Raw genomic sequence first — 20,859 nt, forward strand, 5'->3', positions numbered from 1 at the left:
CGACTCTGGCATTTGTAGAAAGTGCACTGGAAAAATAATAACAATTTTAAGGAAGAAATTACACTTGAATTAAGAGATTTAATCTAAAGTTTGAGTAGATTTGGTCTGGTCTTAGATCAGATAAAACATCTTATCACCAATAGAACAAGTCATTATTCTCTTAATTCAGATCATATTGTATAATTTCAAGTGAAAAACAACTGTTTTTAAAAGTAAAAGTTCATTTGTCTGATTTCAAAGTGGGTTTTATGCTCGTTCCATTGGCATCAGCATTTGTATCTTTATCTTGGATTAGAAGAAGAAGAAGAAGAAGATTTTTATGTATATAGCGCCTTTCACAGACATGGTCACAAAGCGCTTTATATGAGACAATACATTCACTCCATACTCGGTGGTGGTAAACTACGAATTGGATTAGTCCAAACAGACTCAAATTCAACCTAAAGAACCTTTATTCAAGCAGTTTTAAGTCATTTTTCTCATTTAAGATGGTCGTTTCCCCAGTGCGGTGCTTTACTTTGGCCTAAAACTGGCGGCTTCGGCCCTCGGTCTTGTTACAATAAAAAAAAACCTGGCCTCCGTTAAGAACTTGCCCTCCCCAGTTCTACAGCATCACCTGATTAGGCTCATTTTTCAAATCCAAAAACTGGCCTTCACATTTTTAAATCCCATAATCCGACATCATCGACTCAGAGCCGCTCGAAGTGTGTTTATCTCGCACTAGGGCTGGACGATAAATCAAATTAATCAAACTAATTCATGCTTTTAACCTCTTAACTCCCGCCTGAACCGAGAGCATTTTCTCCAGTTCAGCTTTACCCAAATCCTGTAGGCCAGTGTAACACCTCATTTGAAAGACCTACAAAACTAAATGGATCTTTTTCCTCACGTCAGGTTTTTTTTCATCACTTTTTTTGTCGGGCAGTCATCTCATTTTTGTCAAATTTTCGTGACTTTTTTGTCTGTTTTTCGTCAAATTTTTCATTTTTTTGGGTCAAATTCTGATCACTTTTTCGTCCATTTTTTCTCAATTTTTTGTCCATTTTCGTCATTTTTTTCTCAATTTTTTGTCACTTTTTCGTCAATTTTTTCCTCACTTTTTCACATTTCCATCATTGTTTTCGTCTCAGTTTTGTCGCTATTTTCACACCTTTTTTCCAGAAGCTTTTGGATTGGGGTAAAGCTGGAGAAAATGTGCTCGGTTCAGGCGGGAGTTAAGAGTTATGACATATTAATGAGCAGGACTCTGAGCAGTTTTCTTCATATGAAAGATCAGGAGACTTTTTAAAGTTTATTTCAAATAAAATCCATTAAAATCGTCCAAACTGAGTAAAAAAAAATCGAGATTTGATTTTTTGTCCACATCGCCCAGTCCATCCTCGCACTGATGGAGCTGCTATAACACCATAGATACAGACGGCATCTCTGGAATCGCCCATATATGGTCATTTTTGAAAACAGTTAAGGGGAAAACAATTTTGAAAAAATGTCAATTTTCTCCAATTATTCAAAAACTACAGTAACAGATGCTGAAATATGAATATAGTTTCTACTAAATAATGATACAAAGACATGGGGAGGAGCAAAGTGGTTCAACAGCCCATAAATACATGAATAACGGAGAATGCTAACTTGATGCTACATGTTAGCATCGGGCTAATGCTAACGGTTAGCTCGCGCTTGCTACAACTGCTGTTTTTTCACTTCTACTGAACAATCTGCTGTGAGATAATATCCATATGGACCTGATTTACACCTGACTTTATTTATGTGATAAATAAGTTCATATTCCACCAGAAAATGGCAAAAAAGAGTGAAAAATTGTGTTTCTGTAAAGATTCTATTTTCCCCCTCGGCGAAGCCACGCCCCCTTCTATGACGAGATGCCGTCTGTATCTATATCCAACCTGGAAGTTATTTTTTGTTATTCCTATAGTTGCCAGCAGGAGGAGCCCCAGTCCAGATTTTCAGCAGCTCTTTCACCTGCATTTCATTTTTACTATTTAATTCTTACAGAGATAAAATAAATGGAGGAAAAGTGGGGAAAATTAATTGGTTGAACTAGGGCTGTGCAATTAATCGAAATTCGATTCCGATTTCGATTACAACAGCAAACGATTACAAATTTAGCATAATCGCAAAAAAAAGCTTATAATTTTTTTTTTTTCACATTTTTTCCATTTAAAAAAAAAAAAAATTTCATTTTTTTTGCAAAGCAGACTTGCTTTATTTCATGACGCTGGATTATTTTCCCTTCGCTTTTCACGTGCCACGGCTCGTGCTTTTGCCTGTGTGATGACGTCATCAGGCCGCGCTGCTCAGTTTGCTTGCGCAGGTGTGAGGGCCGGCCAGCAGGGGGCAGGGGTGAAACAGGGACCTCTCCTTAATCAAGGCGTACTTGAAATCATTTGTACTTTTATGACTGTCCAGAAAACAGAAAATATCATCATAGTGTTTTGATTAATAAATAAATAAAATAAAGATAGACAAATAATCGTTTAAATAATCTGATTTCATTATGACAAAAATAATCGTGATTATTATTTTTTCGAGCAGCCCTAGGTTGAGCATTAAAATGTGGAGGGAAATGGATGGAATTCAGGGAAAAATGGGGGAGATGAGGGAAAATTAGGAGAAAAATAAGGGCAGTAATGTGGAAAGTGTATATTTTTCTAACATCTATCTTTTTGAGGGACGCAGTGCTATACATTTAAAGTTTGTTGCCAGCACATTGCATATTTTGACGTCTTGCACAAATACTGAGATATTAGTTTTTGTCAATATCGCCCAGCCCTATTCACAAGTTTCCCATTGTTTCCAATTTGGTTTTAATTATCCACATTTCCCTCAATTCTTCTTTTTGCAATGAACATTCTTTCTCTTCTCTTGTTTTTAGATTTCAAGCAGTTTGTGTGTGTTTTTCTCTCCTTCTGGATGAGTTCTTGTGTAGAAATGCTTTAGCGATGATGTAATCCTATAACTGCCTTAACTGTCGCTTCTTTCTGTGCATTAATCCCCAAACCCTCTGTTTGTTCCGGTCCAGAGCGGCGACCCCGGGACGTACACCCTGCGGCAGCTCTGTGCCACCGTGGGGCAGGTGCAGTTCATTCTGCCCCACGTTTATCCCTCAGTTCAATACGAAGTTTACTCTCAGGAGCCGCAGCTCACGGTGGAGCCGCTCGCAGGTTTGGATCTACTTTTTTATTATTTACCCAATTACAGAACAGGGTTTCCACGGGACAGTAAGAAGCATTAAAAGTCTAAATTAAGACCTCAAACGTCATTAAAAAGAAGTAAAGAAGTACATTTTTACTGGGTAGGTTTGTTGAAACAGAAATGATGGACTAAGACTCGTTCAGCCGCAGTTTTGGATGAAATTCTGCTCACGTTTTTCCTCAAAGTTTCCCCTTGTGTCGGATTAGCTTTAAAATATCAAAATGTCCTCCCATTTATCTGTTTGGAAATCTTAAGAAAAGAAACGTGCAGCATTTTTTACAATGTTTACAGCATTAAAAATATAGTCTGTACATTAAAATGGCTTTAATTCTGCATTTCTTCTAAATTTCGAGACAGGATCTGCTCAAGGACAGGCCTGGTCTTTATTGTCATTGCAAAGTTAACCTCTTACCCCCCCCTGAAACAAGCTCATTTTCCCCAGTTTGGCTTTACCCAAATCTAAAAGCTTCTCGACTGGAGAGCAACAGTGTAACGCCTCATTTGAAAGCTAAGACTTGCAAAAGTGATATTTTTTTGGTCACGTTATTGTCGCCTTTTGAGGGTTTTTTTGGTCACGTTTTCGTCCCTTTTTTTTGCTTTTTCATCCTCGTTTTCGTCGCTATTTTGATGTTTCTTTTTTTTTTAAGCTTTTAAATTTGGATAAAGCCAAACTGCCGAAAAGCACTTGGTTTAGGCGGGGAGTAAGAGGTTAATCACAACTAAATTCTCTTTGAGAGCATCACGAGTTCACACTCAAATCTCATTTCTCCTCATTCCTCTGATCTTATTAAATGAAATAAGCCCTTGTTTTTTTGTCCTTTTGTAGCTTTAAATGTAATATTCAGGCTTTAACATGACATTGAAAAGCATTACATTTGACTTGATGCTTTCTGTATAAACTGTAATAATTATATACAAAAATAGTCTCTGTAACTTCAGTACATTTACATTCAGATTTTTTTTTAAACCTAAAATCCAAGATCTTGTAATTATTAAACCAGAAACTTACTACAACCTTTATATTTTAGATCTGGACATTTATTTTGAAATCCATACAAAAATATAACCATTTATGGACATTACTCTTCAATAACTTCTACAGTTTTCAATGTAGTGACACAAAATTTACACCAGTTACCAATTATCATACTAGAAACGTACTACAAACTTTATTTTTAGGAGCTGGACCTTCATTTTTAAATGTATGTACACAAAATGTTTATATACATTTCAAATATGGAAATGTGTGGACAATCTTCAAAAACTTCTACATTTTTTACTGTAGTGGCACCAAATTACACTATTATCATACTAGCAACTTACTACAACCTCTATTTTTTAGATCTGGACATTTATTTTGAAATGTACAGTATGTCAATATATGAAAATGTGTGGATATTACTCTTTATTAGCTTCTACAGTTATTTCTGGATTTGCACCTGTTATTAACATAGTAATCGAATATTTAATTGGAAAAATATATATCTATAGTTGTAATTGGGTTTTTTGAAGATTTAGGCTTGGATTATATTTCAGTCATCAAACAAAAATCTCATGCGGTCTGGAAACTTAGGGTTTATGATATGGGTAACACACAGCACAGTCTGGTGATGGATGAAAAGTCCTCCATGTGTTGGTGAGATGGTAAATGAGGCCACGCTGACTGTTTGTGTGTTTTGTTTGTGTTTGTGTTTGTGTGTGTGTGTGTGTGTGTGTGTGTGTGTGTGTGTGTGTGTGTGTGTGTGTGTGTGTGTGTGTGTGTGTGTGTGTGTGTGTGTTTGTGTGTGTGTTTAGAGCCGCTGCTGGCCGGGCTGCCTCAGTTCGTTCAGTTCACGCTGCTGACGGGACACTACACTGTGAAGAAGGGCGACGCTCTGCAGCTCAGCAACACGGAGACGATGCCCATCCTGCCCTCGAGCAGCTGCACCGCCAGAGTCACCAGCTCCTCCGGAGGTACGGGCCACGTGTGGATGTACTGGACGCGTTTAGGGACACAGTGTCTGTAGTTTGGCTGGTTTTACTTTAGGTGAAAGTATTGATGTTTCTCGCAGCGGTGGAAGTGGAGATTTGTATCTGTTTTCCTCCCTTTACATCTTAGTTTTCATGTCAGATATAAAAATGATGATGTTTATTTGATGATGTTTTGTCTGCGAGGTGGGGGCGACCCGGAAGTAGAAAGGCCGTCTTTCCCGCGGGTTTTCATTCCTAAATATTGACAGATTTGACATCCACGTGTCCTGCTAAGGGGCCCCGTGATGACGCTTTCACCCAAATATGGTGTTTTTCCTCCTACGAGACGCCGGAGCGGAAAAGTGGAAGAACGGGCCGAGCATGCGCACTCGCTACAAAACTTCAGGGCTGGTTTTCTCTGAATGAGAGAAGCCGCACTCGGGCAGAGCCTGAGCCCTTATAGAAGCTCCCACAGACTCCAAACTTTACAGGCTGAGACACAACAAGGTTTTGAAGGTTTTGTCAGAGGGATTTTTTAATATCTAATTCCTAGCCTGATTTATTCAGCTTTGAAACCAAAAAAACAGGCGGAATTTGAGTTTTTACAGATGTTTTCACTGATGATTAGTTTATTGAAAAACTAAACAAAATATCCAAAATCCCCTCTGAAAAAATCTTAGTTACTAATATGTCAATACAATAAAACCATAACATTTAATCTGGCTCAATTCATTATATTGATTTCGTTGCCCAAATTGGCAATTTTGGCCATGTTAATGCTCAAAATGCCTTATTTTTATGTGGAAACATAAAATGACAGAAAAAATGCAATACATTTTTTCCTCATATTTATATCTGTGATGTTCAGCAAAAGCTTCAAATTGACATCTCTACATTTATTTTTTCCCCCTGTTCACCTGCAGTGTCTCGCCATAATATCAAAGTGAATAATTGTCCAAACGTGCCCATCGTGTATTATTTTATGACGTTTTGTCGACGCGTATTCATTCACAAATACTGAGATGTTTAGTATCAGCGTGACACACAGAATAATGTGCAATAATGTGCATAATACCCCCCCCCCTTTAATACAGGCAATTCTTAAACACCAATTACCTTATTTTACATGAAAACATAAAATGGCAGATCCTGCAATACATTTTTTCTATATTTATGTCAACAATCTACAGCAACAGTTTCAAATTTAGTTTAATTTCACATTTTAAAAGTTTCCCTCTTCACCTGCAGTGTCTCTTATGAATAGAATAACGTGTATAAAACACCACCAGGCCGTAGTCAAACAGCCGAGGGCGTAAGAACATAAAGACACATGAAACTAACCCGAGACTCCCCCGTGGGCGTCCTCAGAGCTGGTGGGAGAGCACGTCCTGTCCATCCAGTCGTCGGAGAAGGTGACCAGCATCAGCCTGCCCTCCGCGGCCCCCTACCACAGCCTGGTGTTCCAGCTGGAGGTGCTGTGCCTGATCCCGTCCGGGGCGGAGCGTCCCAACACGGAGAGGCTGACCAACGGGGAGGTGCGACACCGGCCGCGGAGCTACAGCCACCCGGACACGCCCATGACCGCCATCGACCAGCGGGTGGGTTTTCACACGCGGAGAGCATTAAATGTTATCTCAGGCTCTTGCTCTCCCATAGAACATAAAATACTGTTATGAAGTGAGGTGGAGTGACTGTGTGTCTGTTTCTTCGCAGATGTCCATCGACTGTCCGTGGTCGATTTACTCCACGCTGCTCGCCCTCACCTTCTACATCCCCTTCAAAACCAGGCACTCGCTGCTCTCCGCCGGAAACAGGTCCGACATCAGCCTTTTTACACATCGATTCCTCAACACTAAGTTGATACAAGAAGTATTATGGAGACTAAACATTCATATCCTCCATGTTTCCCTGCTCATTCAGCTGAATCTTGCTAAAACCCTGAATGAAGTTGTAAAACTAAGTAAGATCTGATTACTGGTGCTGGACCAGGTTGAAGAGGAGCAGGTTTTGATAAAAGCTCCATGTCTGCCTGACGAGCACAGTGCTGTCGATTGAGCAGTGTTTCAGACGCTCCACAGGGGCTGTTTTCAAAAATGACACCAGTGGAACCAGCGACTTTCTAACAATCTCTTCTGCTTTATAAAGGCCGTGCGTTGTGCTTTTGCTGTTCACGATGGAGTTTTCTCAAAGTTTGCCCCGGTTTGCTCACGCTGAGCCATGCTCTGAGCTGCTGCTGCTACATTTAACTCCGCCCCTTTCCCCGTCAGTCTCAATCACAGCTGAGCTCGAGGATCAGAAAACGAAATACATAAGAAGTTTTACTTTTGAGAGCAGACAAAGAATATTTAAAACATAAATAACATTTTTTAATGGGCCTTATTGTAGGTTATATTATGAATCTTAATATTAACCTCTTAACTCCCGCCTGAACCGAGAGGATCATTTTCCTCAAGTCATCAGATTTTTTTTCCATCATTTTTTGTTGGGTATTCAACTCATTTTTATAACTTTTTTGTAAATTTTTTGTATTTTTTAGTCAAATTTTTATCACATTTTTGTCACATTTCTGTCATTTTTTTCATCAATTTCCTGTGACATTTTTGCCACTTTTTCATCAATTTTCCGTCACTTTTTTGCCAATGTTTTCTCACTTTTTTGTCACATTTCCATCATTGTTTTCGTCTCAGTTTAGTTGCTATTTTCACAGCTTTTTTCCAGAAGCTTTTGGATTGGGGTAAAGCCAAACTGGAGAAAATGTGCCTGGTTCAGGCGGGAGTTAAGGGGTTAAAGAGCAGAACTCTGAGCAGTTTTCTTCATATGAAAGATCAGGAGACCCTTTTTTCCCCCAATAAAATCGATTAAAATCATAATCATCCAAACTCAGTAAAAAAAACAATATCTTATTTTTTGGCCATATGGCCCAGCCCTACCGTGAGTCCCATCCTTTTTTTTCATCCTTTTTTGTCCCACGAACCTCTTGAGGCATTAATTCATACACCGAGTACCCCGCAACTCGAGGACCCTGCCACAATGTAGTGTTAGCTTCAACCCGTACCTCTGGTTGGGAAACACTGGTGTAGCTTAGCATAACTGCATCCATTCATTTACATGTATCAGTTAGCGTCGGATATTAAGCAGCCCCATGTTTACTATTTGTACACTGCAAAAAGTGATTAACTAGATCAGTATAAACATCTCAATTTGAGCATAATAATCCAAATTTCAGCTGTTTTGACTAGTTAAGAAGTTGTTGGGCATTTGTCCCAGATTATTTCACTTGTTCTGAGATGTTTCTGACTCGTTCCGATACATTTCGTCCTTATTTCAGGTCATTTTCTTTGCCAATGGGGAAAGAAAATAGGTCTTATGTCATTGGCAATTTTACTTTCTTATTTTAAGCGAGATTTACCCTAGAACTGGTCTGAAATGTCCTCAAACAAGCAAAGTAAACTTGGTCCGATCAGGAAAAGTGTCTAAATGAGTGAAAACCGCTCAAAACAAGAAACATTTCCTCAATTCAAGTCATTTAAGCCAATGCTTGATATTTACTTTTTGTAGTGCATGGCTGATGAAAAAAGAGGAAATACTTTTTGGTTTTTGTCGTGGTATCGGAATCCGCATCGACTTTTTAGCAATGTGAACAATGCGTGAGCAGTTCCGATGTCAAACCGTCTGGTGATCTTGTGTTGTGCCGAGCAGGAAGTACGTGCAGGTGTGCGTGCAGAACGTGTCCGACGACGACTTCAAACTGGAGGAGGTGAAGCTGTCGGAGATGCAGGACTCGTGTCTCCAGCTGCTGTCGCTCAACACTAAAACGCAGCAGGTACAAACGCTGGAGTTTTGAAAAAACCACGCCCTGTTCTCACGCGCGTGGCCTCCTCCCTCTCGTCCCGCAGGTGTTGTGCAGTAAACACAGCCTGTTCTGTCTGTGGGAGGTCCGGTGGAGCGAGGAGCTGCCCTCGTGTCTGCACTGCCTGTTCTCCGCGCACTTCTCTCCCGTGAACCACCAGCTCGCCGCTTCCAAACCCTTCCACTACAGCTTCCAACTGGAGCGCGTCACTGTGAGTGCCGCCTCCGTGATCCATGTGTGAAGCCCTCCTCGTGTTTGTAGAGATACCGATACCAGAAACCGATACCAGAAACCTCTCAGCTGAGGAGAGAAGAAGCAACAAACTGGAGAATAGTTTAGTGTAAACACAATAATCCACATAGAGCTGACTTTATTACAGACTGCGCTCTCTAAACCAGAGTCTGAGCTGGATTTAACCAGAGCTTAATGTTGTTAGAGCTGCAGCGTCTGCAGTGTTTACAACATACAGGCTAACGATGCTAACTCGAGCTAGCAGTTTTGTTCATTCTGACGCCGTTTTAAGCCCAGGGGTTTATTCATCTGAAAAACTAACCCAGCGACTAAAAAGTCCTCAGAAAATCCAAACTAAAGACACACAGCATGTTTATATTGAGGGAAAATGAGCTGCAGCAGAACAATGAAAACGCTGTAGCTTCTCGCTAAGTTACTACAAACACACGAGAAAATCTACAGGAGCTGAAGTAAAGACGAAAAGAGACCATTTAAGAAACATCTCGATACTATTGTTAAATAAAAACACATACATGAATAAAGCTCAGGCATTGGGAGCTTTAGGACATGGACTTTTCTGTCTGTGATGGACAGAGACATAAAAATAAAAAATATATTGAATGAAAATAAAAAAAAATAAAAAATGGCATCAGCACAATTCTAATATAACTGCTCTTAAATGTGTAGCAAATGAGTAAATTAACTAATTACAAACCTGCCTTGTACTCGTATCGGTATTCGGTATCGGCGAGTACTTAAATCCAAGTACTCGTATCGGTTTTAGAAAAAGTGGTATCGGTTCCTCCCTAATATTTGTTGTTGTTGTTGTTTCACACATAGTGAAGACTTTTTTCTCTATATGAACGTCTTCGCTTTGCCTGAAGAAATGGTGATATATATATATATATTTGAATAAGGTGGCAAACAGTTTTTTGGGCCTTTTATTCATTATTTCAGCAGGAGATTAAGATAAAGCAGCTGCTTTTGCTGTGTTTAAAGAGAAACTTACCCCCCTTCCAGAGCCTCAGCTCTGGGGGGGGGCTATGGGTCTGTGATTGACAGTCTTGAGTCACCTTACAGGTAAACAGCCCTATCCCTCCCTTGCACCCTCCTCACTGCAGGAGGCAGGTCCAGGGCCGTGTGTGGGAGTGTTTCATTGGAGTGTTTGTGCTGCAGGGCAAGCATCAGATTTTACACCTCTTCCATCAGTGGCTCCACTTTCAAAAATCAAATGCAGTACAGACTTTCGCCTGTAGAGGCGCCACACTGACAATTTTAGGCAGAAAGTTGATCTATTTACTTATTTGCACAAAGTTGCAAAAAATATTACCAGGATTAGTAGACAACACAATTGGACACTCATTTATACAGTTAATCAGCAAAAAAAGTGGATTTGAGAGTAAGTTTTCCTGGGAGACGAGATGAGACTTTATTGATCTCATAATGGAGAAATTCCCGTGTTCCATTAGCTCTGAAGAAATACATTTACGTCGCCTTAACTGTGTGAATAAACAAGTTTGACGGTGAACTTGTGTCTGGCTTTACACGGTGGAAAAAGGAAACTGATAAAGTGTGATTTTGTATAATATTTTTAATCACATTAAACCTTTAGTAAGTAATTAATTGGAAAAAAGTCCTAAAACTTATTAAAAAAGAATCTAAAGTGATGTCACACCAAGGCCGTGGGAACCCAGGGTGCTGAGGGCACTGCAGCACCCCCTGGTGGATAGTTTGTGAACTGCAGGCAATATTTAACCCCTTAACTCCCACCTGAACCGAGCACATTTTCTCCAGCTTTACCCCAATCCAAAAGCTTCTGGGAAAAAGGCGTGAAAATAGCAACAAAACTGAGACGAAAACAAGGATGAAAATGTGACAAAAGTGAGAAAACACTGACGAAAAAGTGACTCAAAATGTACAAAAAATTTACCAAAAAATGATAAAAATTGACAAAAATTTGACAAAAAATGTACAAAAACTTGACAAAAAATGACAAAAACTTGACAAAAAAGGACAAAAAATTTGACAAACAATTTACAAAAAAATAACAAAAATGTACAAAAAAATTACAAAAAATTTGACACAAAAGTGACAAAAAATTTACAAAATATTTACTAAAAAATTTACTAAAAAATGGACAAAAAAGTGAGAAAAATTTGACGAAAAAGTGACAAAAAATTTACAAAAAATTTACAAAAAATTACAAAAAATGTGACTAAAAATTTACAAAAAAAATGACAAAAAATTGAGAAAAATTTGACAAAAAAGTGAGGAAAAAATGGACGAAAAAGTGATAAGAATTTGACCAAAAATTTGAATAATTTGACGAAAATGTGGCAAAAAATTTACAAAAAGTGACAAAAATGGACAAAAAAAAATCTAATAATTTGACGAGAAAGTGACAAAAAAGTCACGAAAATTTGACAAAAAAGAGACGACTGCCCAACAAAAAAAGTGCTGAAAAAAAATCTGACGTGAGGAAAAAGATCCATTTAGTTTTGTAGGTCTTTCAAATGAGGCGTTACACTGGCCTACAGGATTTGGGTAAAGCTGAACTGGAGAAAATGCTCTCAGTTCAGGCGGGAGTTAAGAGGTTAATAAATAGGATTTATGCACAGAAAAAGTATTTTGGGGGTAAATTTTGTCCCTCAGCGCCCCCTAACTAAAACATCTTCCCACGGCTCTGTGTCACACGGAACAACCCGGCGATAAATCTAATTCATTTGTATAAACCTGCTGTCACTTGGAAGAGGTTACAAAATATCCAAATTCAGTATTGTCAGTATAATCAAGCATCGACCATAAGGCTGACCATCAAGAAAAGAGATTTATTCACAGTTTTTGTGAATAAAAATCCCCCTGTGGCCTTCTTTTGGGTCCCATCCCTCCAGGAATCTCTCCAAACTCTTTCCAGACTCGTAACTCTAACGCGGTCCCTCCTGTTCGCAGACGTTGTACAGCGTGCGGGCGGAGATACTGCCCCCTGCTGGCGAGCCGCACTGTCGCAGCGGCCTGCTGTGTGCGCTGGAGGTTCACATCACGCGTCTGACCGAGGCGTCCGAGGGGGAGGTCGTGGAGGAGAGCAAGAGCGAAACGGAGGGGCCCAAAACCACCAAGCTCATGTATGAAGGTACGGATACTGCAAACACTACTACCATCACCAGGGGTATCGACAGTACTTCAAAATGTACTCCAACCAGGCAGACTTTAGATCCTGCTAGGGCTGCTCGATAATTGAAAAAATAATAATCGCGATTATTTTTGTCATAATTGAAATCACGATTATTCAAACGATTATTTGTTGCCTTTAAAAAAAAGTCTATCTTTATTTTATTTATTTATTAATCAAAACACTATGATGATATTTGATGTTTTCTGGACAGTCATAAAAGTACAAATGATTTCAAGTACGCCTTGATTAAAGAGAGGTCCCTGTTTCACACCTGCCCCCTGCTGGCCAGCCCTCACACCTGCGCAAGCAAACTGAGCAGATGACATCATCACACAGCGCCGTTTGTTTTTATGTCAGACAAAAATCCATCAAAAAAGCGACAAAAATCCATCAAAAAAATTACAAAAATCCAGCATAAAGTGACAAAAATCCATCAGAAAAAAGACAAAAATCCATCAAAAAAAAATAGACAAAAATCCAGCAAAAAAATTACAAAAATTCAGCAAAAAAAGACAAAAATCCATCAAAAAAAAGACAAAAATCCAGCAAAAAGTGATAAAAATCCAGCAAAAAAAATGACAAAAATCCAGCAAAAAAATGACAAAAATCCAGCAAAAAGTGATAAAAATCCACCAAAAAAATGACAAAAATCCAGCAAAAAAATGACAAAAATTCAGCTAAAAGTGATAAAAATTATATCGTCACCTCCTTTGATGTTGTGTGACCCTCCAGGGTTTTAATAAAGTCTCCATCGCGTCTTCAAAGCACGTCCAGCTGCTCCGTGTGCAGGTCAGTCCCACGCCTCAAAATAACTCCTCCGATCAGCGCGAGCGTCTCGTCTTCTCTCGGGTCAGTCTCATGATCGATCACAAACACAAACGCTCCGTCTAAACTCGCCTTTACACAAGATAACAACAAATAATCCGGTCCGCGGTAAAAACGAAACAGAAACCTGCAGTGACACTGATGTCAAAGCTCCGCTAACAGCAACGAAACACTTCCTGTTGTCCCGACAAAATAAAAGGCGTCAATGTTCCAGCCGCTGGGAGAGGGTTTGAAATGTTACTTAATAAATGAACCTAATATTTTAGGTGCAAATGGACACAAATCTCGTTTTTCTTCGTTTTCCTGGTCGTCCGTTTTGCTCAAATAGAAATAAAGGCCTGTCTCTGATTGTGGCCTGGTTCCAATAAAGGCCTGGTCCTGATGCCCTTGAGTAAATAAAGGCCCCGGCCTGTATTAGAGCATTTACGGTAATCATCACCTTATTTTCAGAAGATGTTCGAACATTGAGTCGAAAATAAACCAAAGCAACAAAAAATTCTGTACAAGGGGTTAGTTTATGGAACAACTTGGACATTAAAATAAAATAATCTGTATGTTTTCTTCAGTTTTGTGAATCCTGAGCGTGCTCCTTGTCCCTCTGTGCAGTGGCCGACAGCAGCAGTAACTGGGCCGTCTGTGGGCGCAGCTCCGGGATGGTCCTGATGCCGCTGACCCCAAACTCCACCCACAGAGTCCAGATCGAGCTCATGCCGCTGTTCGCGGGACACCTGCCTTTCCCCAAGATCAAAGTGCTCAAGTACCTGCCCCACTCGGCGGCCGTCGCCCTCCAGCCCGACCCTGGTAAAGATCCAGCCTGTCCACCTGTAAACCTCTAGAACCGGGGGGGGCAATTAATGTTCATGAGGGGCCACAGAAGAAGCCTGAAGTGAGTCGGAGCCGCACCAACAATACCTCGAACTTATTCTGCAACTTTATCCTATTGTACATGGAGTTTCTGGGAAGTGAAGCTATAGCAGGGGTCTCCAAGTAAATTTCCGGGAGGGGCCAAGTATATGTGGGGAGGCAGTGGCGGCTCCAGACAGTTTTGATTAGGGCGGCAATGGGGGGTCCTGGTCATTTCAAGGGGGTCTCATGAAAACCAACAAAGTGGACACGGCTATAACTGCATTTTACTGCTAAACCATAGAAACAACACAGCAGATCAACTACTTTGTTTTTAATTAATCAATTGCAGTTTGCAAACAATCTGCTCGAACTTTAACTGCCAAAGCCACGGCCACGACAGAAAACATATTTACAAAAGAGCAGGTGCTGCACATTTCATGAGGTGTTGCAGTGATTCTTATGTTTATATTTTTTTATAGGTCAAATAAATTATTAATTGTTATTAGGGCCAGGAATTGATTAAAATAATTGACAAATTAATCGCAAATCTAGTTTGAATTGCCTTCATGAAATGCCTAAAATCTCTCGACTAGAATTGACTTTGGCTTTGAAAAAGGCCAAAACATTTCTCTTCAGCTCAGTGTTCCCTGAACCTTCCCGTGCTGTGCTGGTCCTGAGCGAGCGTCACCAACACATATGATTTAAATAATGTTACATCCAATCAGAACAAAGCATCAATGTTGTTGCATTATGTATAGAAAATATCATTAGCATAAAGAAGAATTTACATTTGATCAACTAATGATTGATCGACTGTAACTTTAAGCTCTTTAACATCATGTGGTCATGATGCATTTGGTGGGAACAGGTCTCTATGGTAACGCTGAGGGGAGGGGCTGACTCGCTCTCATTTGGTCCATGTTGTGAAGAACTCAAACCAACAGAGCGATGAATGCGTGGTACCTGTGGTACCTGTGGTACCTGTGGTACCTGTGGTACCTGTCTCTGCCCTTCAGTTCAGGGCGCTCGCTCTGTGCGTGTGAGCGGTGGCCTAGTTGTGTGGTCGGAGTGAACGCGCTGAGCTGCCTCTGTAGCAGCAGCTGCCCCGGGGCAGGCGGGCCAGGGCACAGGCTCAGCCCGGTCAGAGCTAAAGGTGGACATTGTGTGGGTCAGCGACAGTAACGAGTCTAAATGAACACGTGACCAGATCCTGATTCCGCTGTGGAGTCACAGACGTCCATCCGCCCGGTGCAGGGTCATTAATGTGGCTGCAGCTGCTTCTCCTCTGTCAGCCTCGCGCTCAGCGCAGGCTGTAAACAGAGACATGCGCCGGTCGTGGCGTCACCGCATGGACAGAAACGTGACGGTCACAGCGCACGAGACACAGAGGCCGCGTTACAGCTTCAGTTCTGACTCTGGTCACTACAGCAGCAGCAGAGATCATCAGGCCCGTCCTTTTCACGGAGGAGGAGGGATTTATCCCGGAGAGGCTATATGTATTTAATCAGGAAGTGGTTGGGGGGTCAAATGGGGGGTCAAGACCCCCCCCCCAAAAAAATGTTTTTGAATACGATTGAGGAAACTTTTTTCAATAATAAATAATAATGAGCCTGACAGAACTGTAGCCAATGTGTTTTTTATATCCTGATCTCTCATTATGTCAGTGCCCTCTGCTGGACACGTGTGGAATTCTTTTATTTCAGCTGCCCCCTAGTGGCTGGAGTGATTATTCTAGTCATTTCTTTAAAGAAATCAAAACTCTGCAAAGGAATTGGCTTTTTTCTTCTTCAGGTTTGCTCGAGAACGTTCTGCAAAGAAACGTCTCCAAAGTACAGCGAAAACACAGACATTCAAATCGCAGAAAATCCAGCATGGAATAAGTTACTGTAAAATATCGTATACTTAGTGACTTCCTGTCAGAGTCCAACAAGGAAGTGGACGATCAATGTCACAAAAATGGTGAAAATATAATTGTGTTAACCATGTTGTAGCAGAGATTGTGTGTAACGTGTCCTCTTGAGTCAGCGACGTCTCTTCATCTCTCCTCACCTTTGCTTCTGGCTCTGCAGACAGCTGCGTGGAGAACGACACCCTCTCCCTCCTGGACAAGTCCCTGGACGACCAGGCGGACACGGCCAGCATCCGCAGCCGGGGCAGCGTGCACTCCGTGGGCAGCAGCAACGACCCGGCGCCCTCCTCCTCCTCCTCCTCCCACCAGCAGAGGGCGCTCAACATGCCGCGCCTCGAGCCCTTCAGCCCGGGCCAGGTCTTCAACAACAGCCTCACGCAGCAGGTCCTGGTCCTGCCCGCCTCCGACGACCACATCATGGAGGTCAACGCCACATGACGGCGACGCCACCACGCGGACTTCTGACCTTTCCCTCTCGGCCTGAAGGGGGCGCCGTGCTGGACTGACAAAGCATGCCCTCCTCGGACGGTCGGACTAAACTGCGACCACTGGAGCTGGTTTCCTCGCCATACATTGTACATAGCTCATGGAGAAAGGATTTGTAGTTAATTATAAATATATATATATATAAAAAGATCTATATTATGGACTCTGATTGTTCCGATTGCACCAAAGCCCCTGGAAAAAGTGTGACGCTTCGATCTGTGCTGTTCACGTCGACTGAGAGGAGCCCGGGCCGTGTGCGGTGAAGGCGGAGAGAATCAAGAGTGTGAAGGAGCTTTGGCAGGTGTTTGGTGATCATCTCACACGCGTCTTCAGCACTGGCATCACTTTGTTGTTTAGGAAATGCAAAAAAAAACAGTAGTTTCACTTCCTGATTTCCGAGAGATCTCCCGCAAGCTCCTCCCAGGCCCGGCCTCCAGCTCCTCTTCGCTGCACGGCTGTAGTGAAGCTATGGAGGGTTTTTACTCTGGTGAAAGGATTCATCTTAGCGAGAGCTGGAGGCGAAGGAGCCAATTCCAGGGTTTCAGAGCGGCATTAAGTTATTCAATTTGCCAAAACCAAGGCCTTAAATGTCATTAAAAAGCTTTAAATTGGATTCAAACCAGTGTTCATTTCGTCGACTAAAATATTTAGTCTTAAGTTTAGTCAAAGTGATATTCTTTCCGACTAAAATTGGACTAAAACTAAATTAAAAGTTTCTCATGAGACTAAAACTGTGCCTAAAATGTCCAGATATTTGAGTCGACTAAAATCAGACTAAATAAAAATGAAAAGGAGAGACTAAAATCATCCAAACTTGTATTGTCCGTCTGAAAGAGCCTCAGATCATGTAAATTCTCTGTTAAAGGATCAGCTCTGAGCTTTGTTCATGTGGAGCAGCTCCATGAAGCAGATTAAATATGATTATAATGAAGATTATCAATGCAAAGTCCACTAAATTAGTCTTAAAGGGACTATAAGGAGTTTAAAAATGTTAAAACTAAGTATTTTCCTCCCCCTACATGTTCCAGCCATGTCCTAATGTGTAGAATGAGCTCAGACCTGTTCACCACAACTGCCTCTAAAATCCTGTACGGTCACTCAAAAATGTGTCACTTCGGCCCGAATTGCCGTCATGCACGAGCTTAATATAGAAGGTGCAGTTACACGTATGACCTGAGGTGGCAGTAGTGAGTATAAAATGGCGAACTTGCTTCCAGCCCCTTTAAATTTAGTCGACTAAATTGACATGCAATTTTAGTCGACTAAAACTAGACTAAAATTGAAAAGGTTTTTTTTGACTAAATCTCGACTAAAATTAAATTACATTTTAGTCAAAAGACTAAAATAAAACATGTCAAAATTAACACTGATTCAAACTGACATAAAATCAAAATTTATTGGAAAATTATTGTGAAAGTTCATAAAAAATACCAAAATGATGGTCCAAAACATATTAAAGTGGACATGTCGTGCATAAAAATATAAATATAAACTAACTAAGTGTAATGTGTAAGAATTAAAAGGGAACAATGAAGTGCAGGTGGAAGCGCTGATGAATCCTGTCTGAGGCGCCTCCTGCTGGCAGCTGGAGGAATAATGTTCTTTAAAAATAACTTCCAGGCAGGGGCGGATCTAGAAAAAAAGTGATGGGATGGCAGGCAGGGTCAGGGGTCATTTCTGGGGCGGCAACACATTTTACATCGTCGAACGTTTATAGCAAAGGTGCACAAGTTTTGCTTGATCGTAAGGACATTTTTCCGCTTGGACGTCACACACACAGTAGAATTGTCCATAATGTAAGTCAGGGGTTTCTAACTCAGGGAACAGTTAAACATTAGTCAAATGTTTTCTAAAAAAAATAGCTATAAAGTGGTTATAATTCTACATCCTGTCAAAAAAGTACTGACTGAGAGTGAGCCTCTGTAACTCGTGCAGCTTTTACAGCAGACATGACAAAGGGGGGCAAGACCTTTGTGCCAGTGTTCATTTTGACAACATATTTTATTTTAGTTTTAGTCTTTTGACAAAAATGTAATTTAATTTTAGTCGAGATTTAGTCAAACAAAACATTTCATTTTTAGTCTAGTTTTAGTCGACTAAATTTAAGACGAATTGAGTGGACTTTGCATTGATAATATTGATTATAATCATGTTTAATCTTGTTCCTCTGCTTCATGTTTCTGCTCCACATGAACAAAGCTCAGAGCTGATCCTTTAACAGAGGATTTACATGATCTGAGGCTCTTTCAGACGCTCAATAGTGAAGCTATGGAGGGTTTTTACTCTGATGGAAGGATTCATCTTAGCAAGAGATGGAGAGGCGAGGGTTTCAGAGCGGCATCAAGAAGCATTAAGTTTTAAATTTGGCCAAAACCAAGGCCTTAAATGTCATTAAAAAGCTCTAAATTGGATTCAAACTGACATAAAATCAAAATTTATTGGAAAATGGTTGTAAAAGTTCATAAAAAATACCAAAATGATGGTCTAAAACATATTAAAGTGGACATGTCGTGCATAAAAATAAAAATATAAACTAACTAAACATACTAACTGATTGTTATGTGTAAAATGGGAACAATGAAGTGCAGCTTTATAGCTTTATGGCTCAGAGCTGATCCTTTAACAGAGAATTTACATGATCTGAGGCTCTTTCAGACGCTCAATACAAGTTTGGATGATTTTAGTCTCTCCTTTTCAGTTTTATTTAGTCTTATCTTAGTCGACTAAAATATGTGGACATTTTAGTCACAGTTTTAGTCTCATGAGAAACTTTTCATTTAGTTTTAGTCCAATTTTTCGACTAAAATTAAGACTAAATATTTTAGTCGACGAAATTAACCCTGCTTTGGGCCCCCCCTCTAGATCCGCCCCTGCTTCCAGGGATACACGCGCTTTATCACTGTATCCAACCGTGATTAACGCTCCGAGCAGAGAGCGGCTCAGGTTGATCATGTTGGATTCTGGGCTTTAAAAATATTAATCCAGGTCTGGAGGATGAAACTAAAGACAACTTTGCATGAAATGTCCAATTTAATCTGAAGTTTTGGCTCAAATTCACGACATTTTTTTGCTAAACGTTTCCTATTGTGTCGAGTTCTCGTTCCTCTGTTTGGTGAAATGTTTAAATCTTAAAGAAATTAAACACACGCAGATTTTTAAGCTTTAAAACACAGTATTTGGGCACTGATTGCACTCGCTTCTGCCTGTATGAAAACAGATTTCCTGGATAGGCTGGACCTCAGGAGGAGCTTTTCGTCACCATAACACCTATCATCCTAAAACACCACACGAGCTGCAATAAACACGAAATATAATGCAACCCGGTTTGTTGTACACACGATAAACATTGAGCCCAAAAATATACAGTTTATCTGTTGTTTATTGAACGATAAGTCGATGTAGTGATTATCGTGACAGCCCCGGTCGCCGCGCAGCTTAAAGGAATAGGCCACCGTTTTTACATACTGAGATATGTTCTTACCTCACTTTAGCCGAGTTCATATATCCCCGTCTGGTCTTTGTCCGTGCGCTTTGTCAGGCAAACGGAGCCTCTCCCACATGTCACATAGCTCCAAAAAAGTTTTTTGTCACATTTTTGTCCTTTTTTCGTCAATTTTTTGTCATTTTTTCGTCAATTTTTTGTAATTTTTTGGTCAATTTTTTGTAATTTTTTGGTCAAATTTTTATCACATTTTTGTCATTTTTTTGTCACATTTTTGTCACATTTTTGTCACATAAAAAAAAAAAAAAAGTCATTTTTTTGTCAATTTTATGTCATTTTTTTGTCACATTTTTGTCACATTTTTGTCACATAAAAAAAAAAGTCAATTTTTTGTCATTTTTTTGTCATTTTTTTGTCATTTTTTTGTCACATTTTTGTCACATAAAAAAAAAAGTCAATTTTTTGTCAATTTTTTGTCATTTTTTTGTCACATTTTTGTCACATTTTTGTCACATAAAAAAAAAAAGTCAATTTTTTGTCACATTTTTGTCTTTTTTTTTTTGTAAAATTTTTGTCACATTTTTTTCATTTTTCGGTCATTTTTTTTGTCACAAAACGTCCGCGCAGTAACTCCTAAAGACTTCCTCCCCCGCTCACTTCCGTCAATAACCTTTAGGAGTTACTGCGCGGACGTTTTACTCCTCGTATCATTACGCCTCACAATATAGTCCCCCTTTTTATCTGCTTATAAAATCGACATGCTACATTTCTGTGTAAATATACTTCGCATGAAAACACTTCACGTAACTTTATTTAAATAGGGAACACGTGGAAGAGCTTGGTAGCTTCTATCGTGAGCTTTTTCGGAGCTATGTGACATGTGGGAGAGGCTGCGTATGTGTGAGCGCACGGACAAAGACCAGACGGGGATA

General features: G+C 40.2%; 1 protein-coding gene across 1 annotated transcript in view; it reads left to right on the forward strand.

The window, feature by feature from the left end:
- Window positions 1-16,761, forward strand: part of trappc10 (trafficking protein particle complex subunit 10) — a 62,543-nt gene extending 45,782 nt beyond the window's left edge. The window contains exons 15-23 of the mRNA XM_079563358.1: window positions 3,044-3,185; window positions 5,011-5,169; window positions 6,535-6,764; window positions 6,880-6,980; window positions 8,866-8,989; window positions 9,063-9,227; window positions 12,197-12,377; window positions 13,851-14,045; window positions 16,160-16,761. Of these exons, the coding sequence (XP_079419484.1) occupies window positions 3,044-3,185; window positions 5,011-5,169; window positions 6,535-6,764; window positions 6,880-6,980; window positions 8,866-8,989; window positions 9,063-9,227; window positions 12,197-12,377; window positions 13,851-14,045; window positions 16,160-16,437 (1,575 nt within the window). The 3' untranslated portion in view covers window positions 16,438-16,761. The remainder of the gene's footprint in view (window positions 1-3,043; window positions 3,186-5,010; window positions 5,170-6,534; window positions 6,765-6,879; window positions 6,981-8,865; window positions 8,990-9,062; window positions 9,228-12,196; window positions 12,378-13,850; window positions 14,046-16,159) is intronic.
- Window positions 16,762-20,859: the final 4,098 nt, after the last annotated feature.

Source organism: Gobius niger (genome assembly GCF_951799975.1).
Source record: "Gobius niger genome assembly, chromosome: 9".
NCBI lineage: Eukaryota > Metazoa > Chordata > Actinopteri > Gobiiformes > Gobiidae > Gobius > Gobius niger.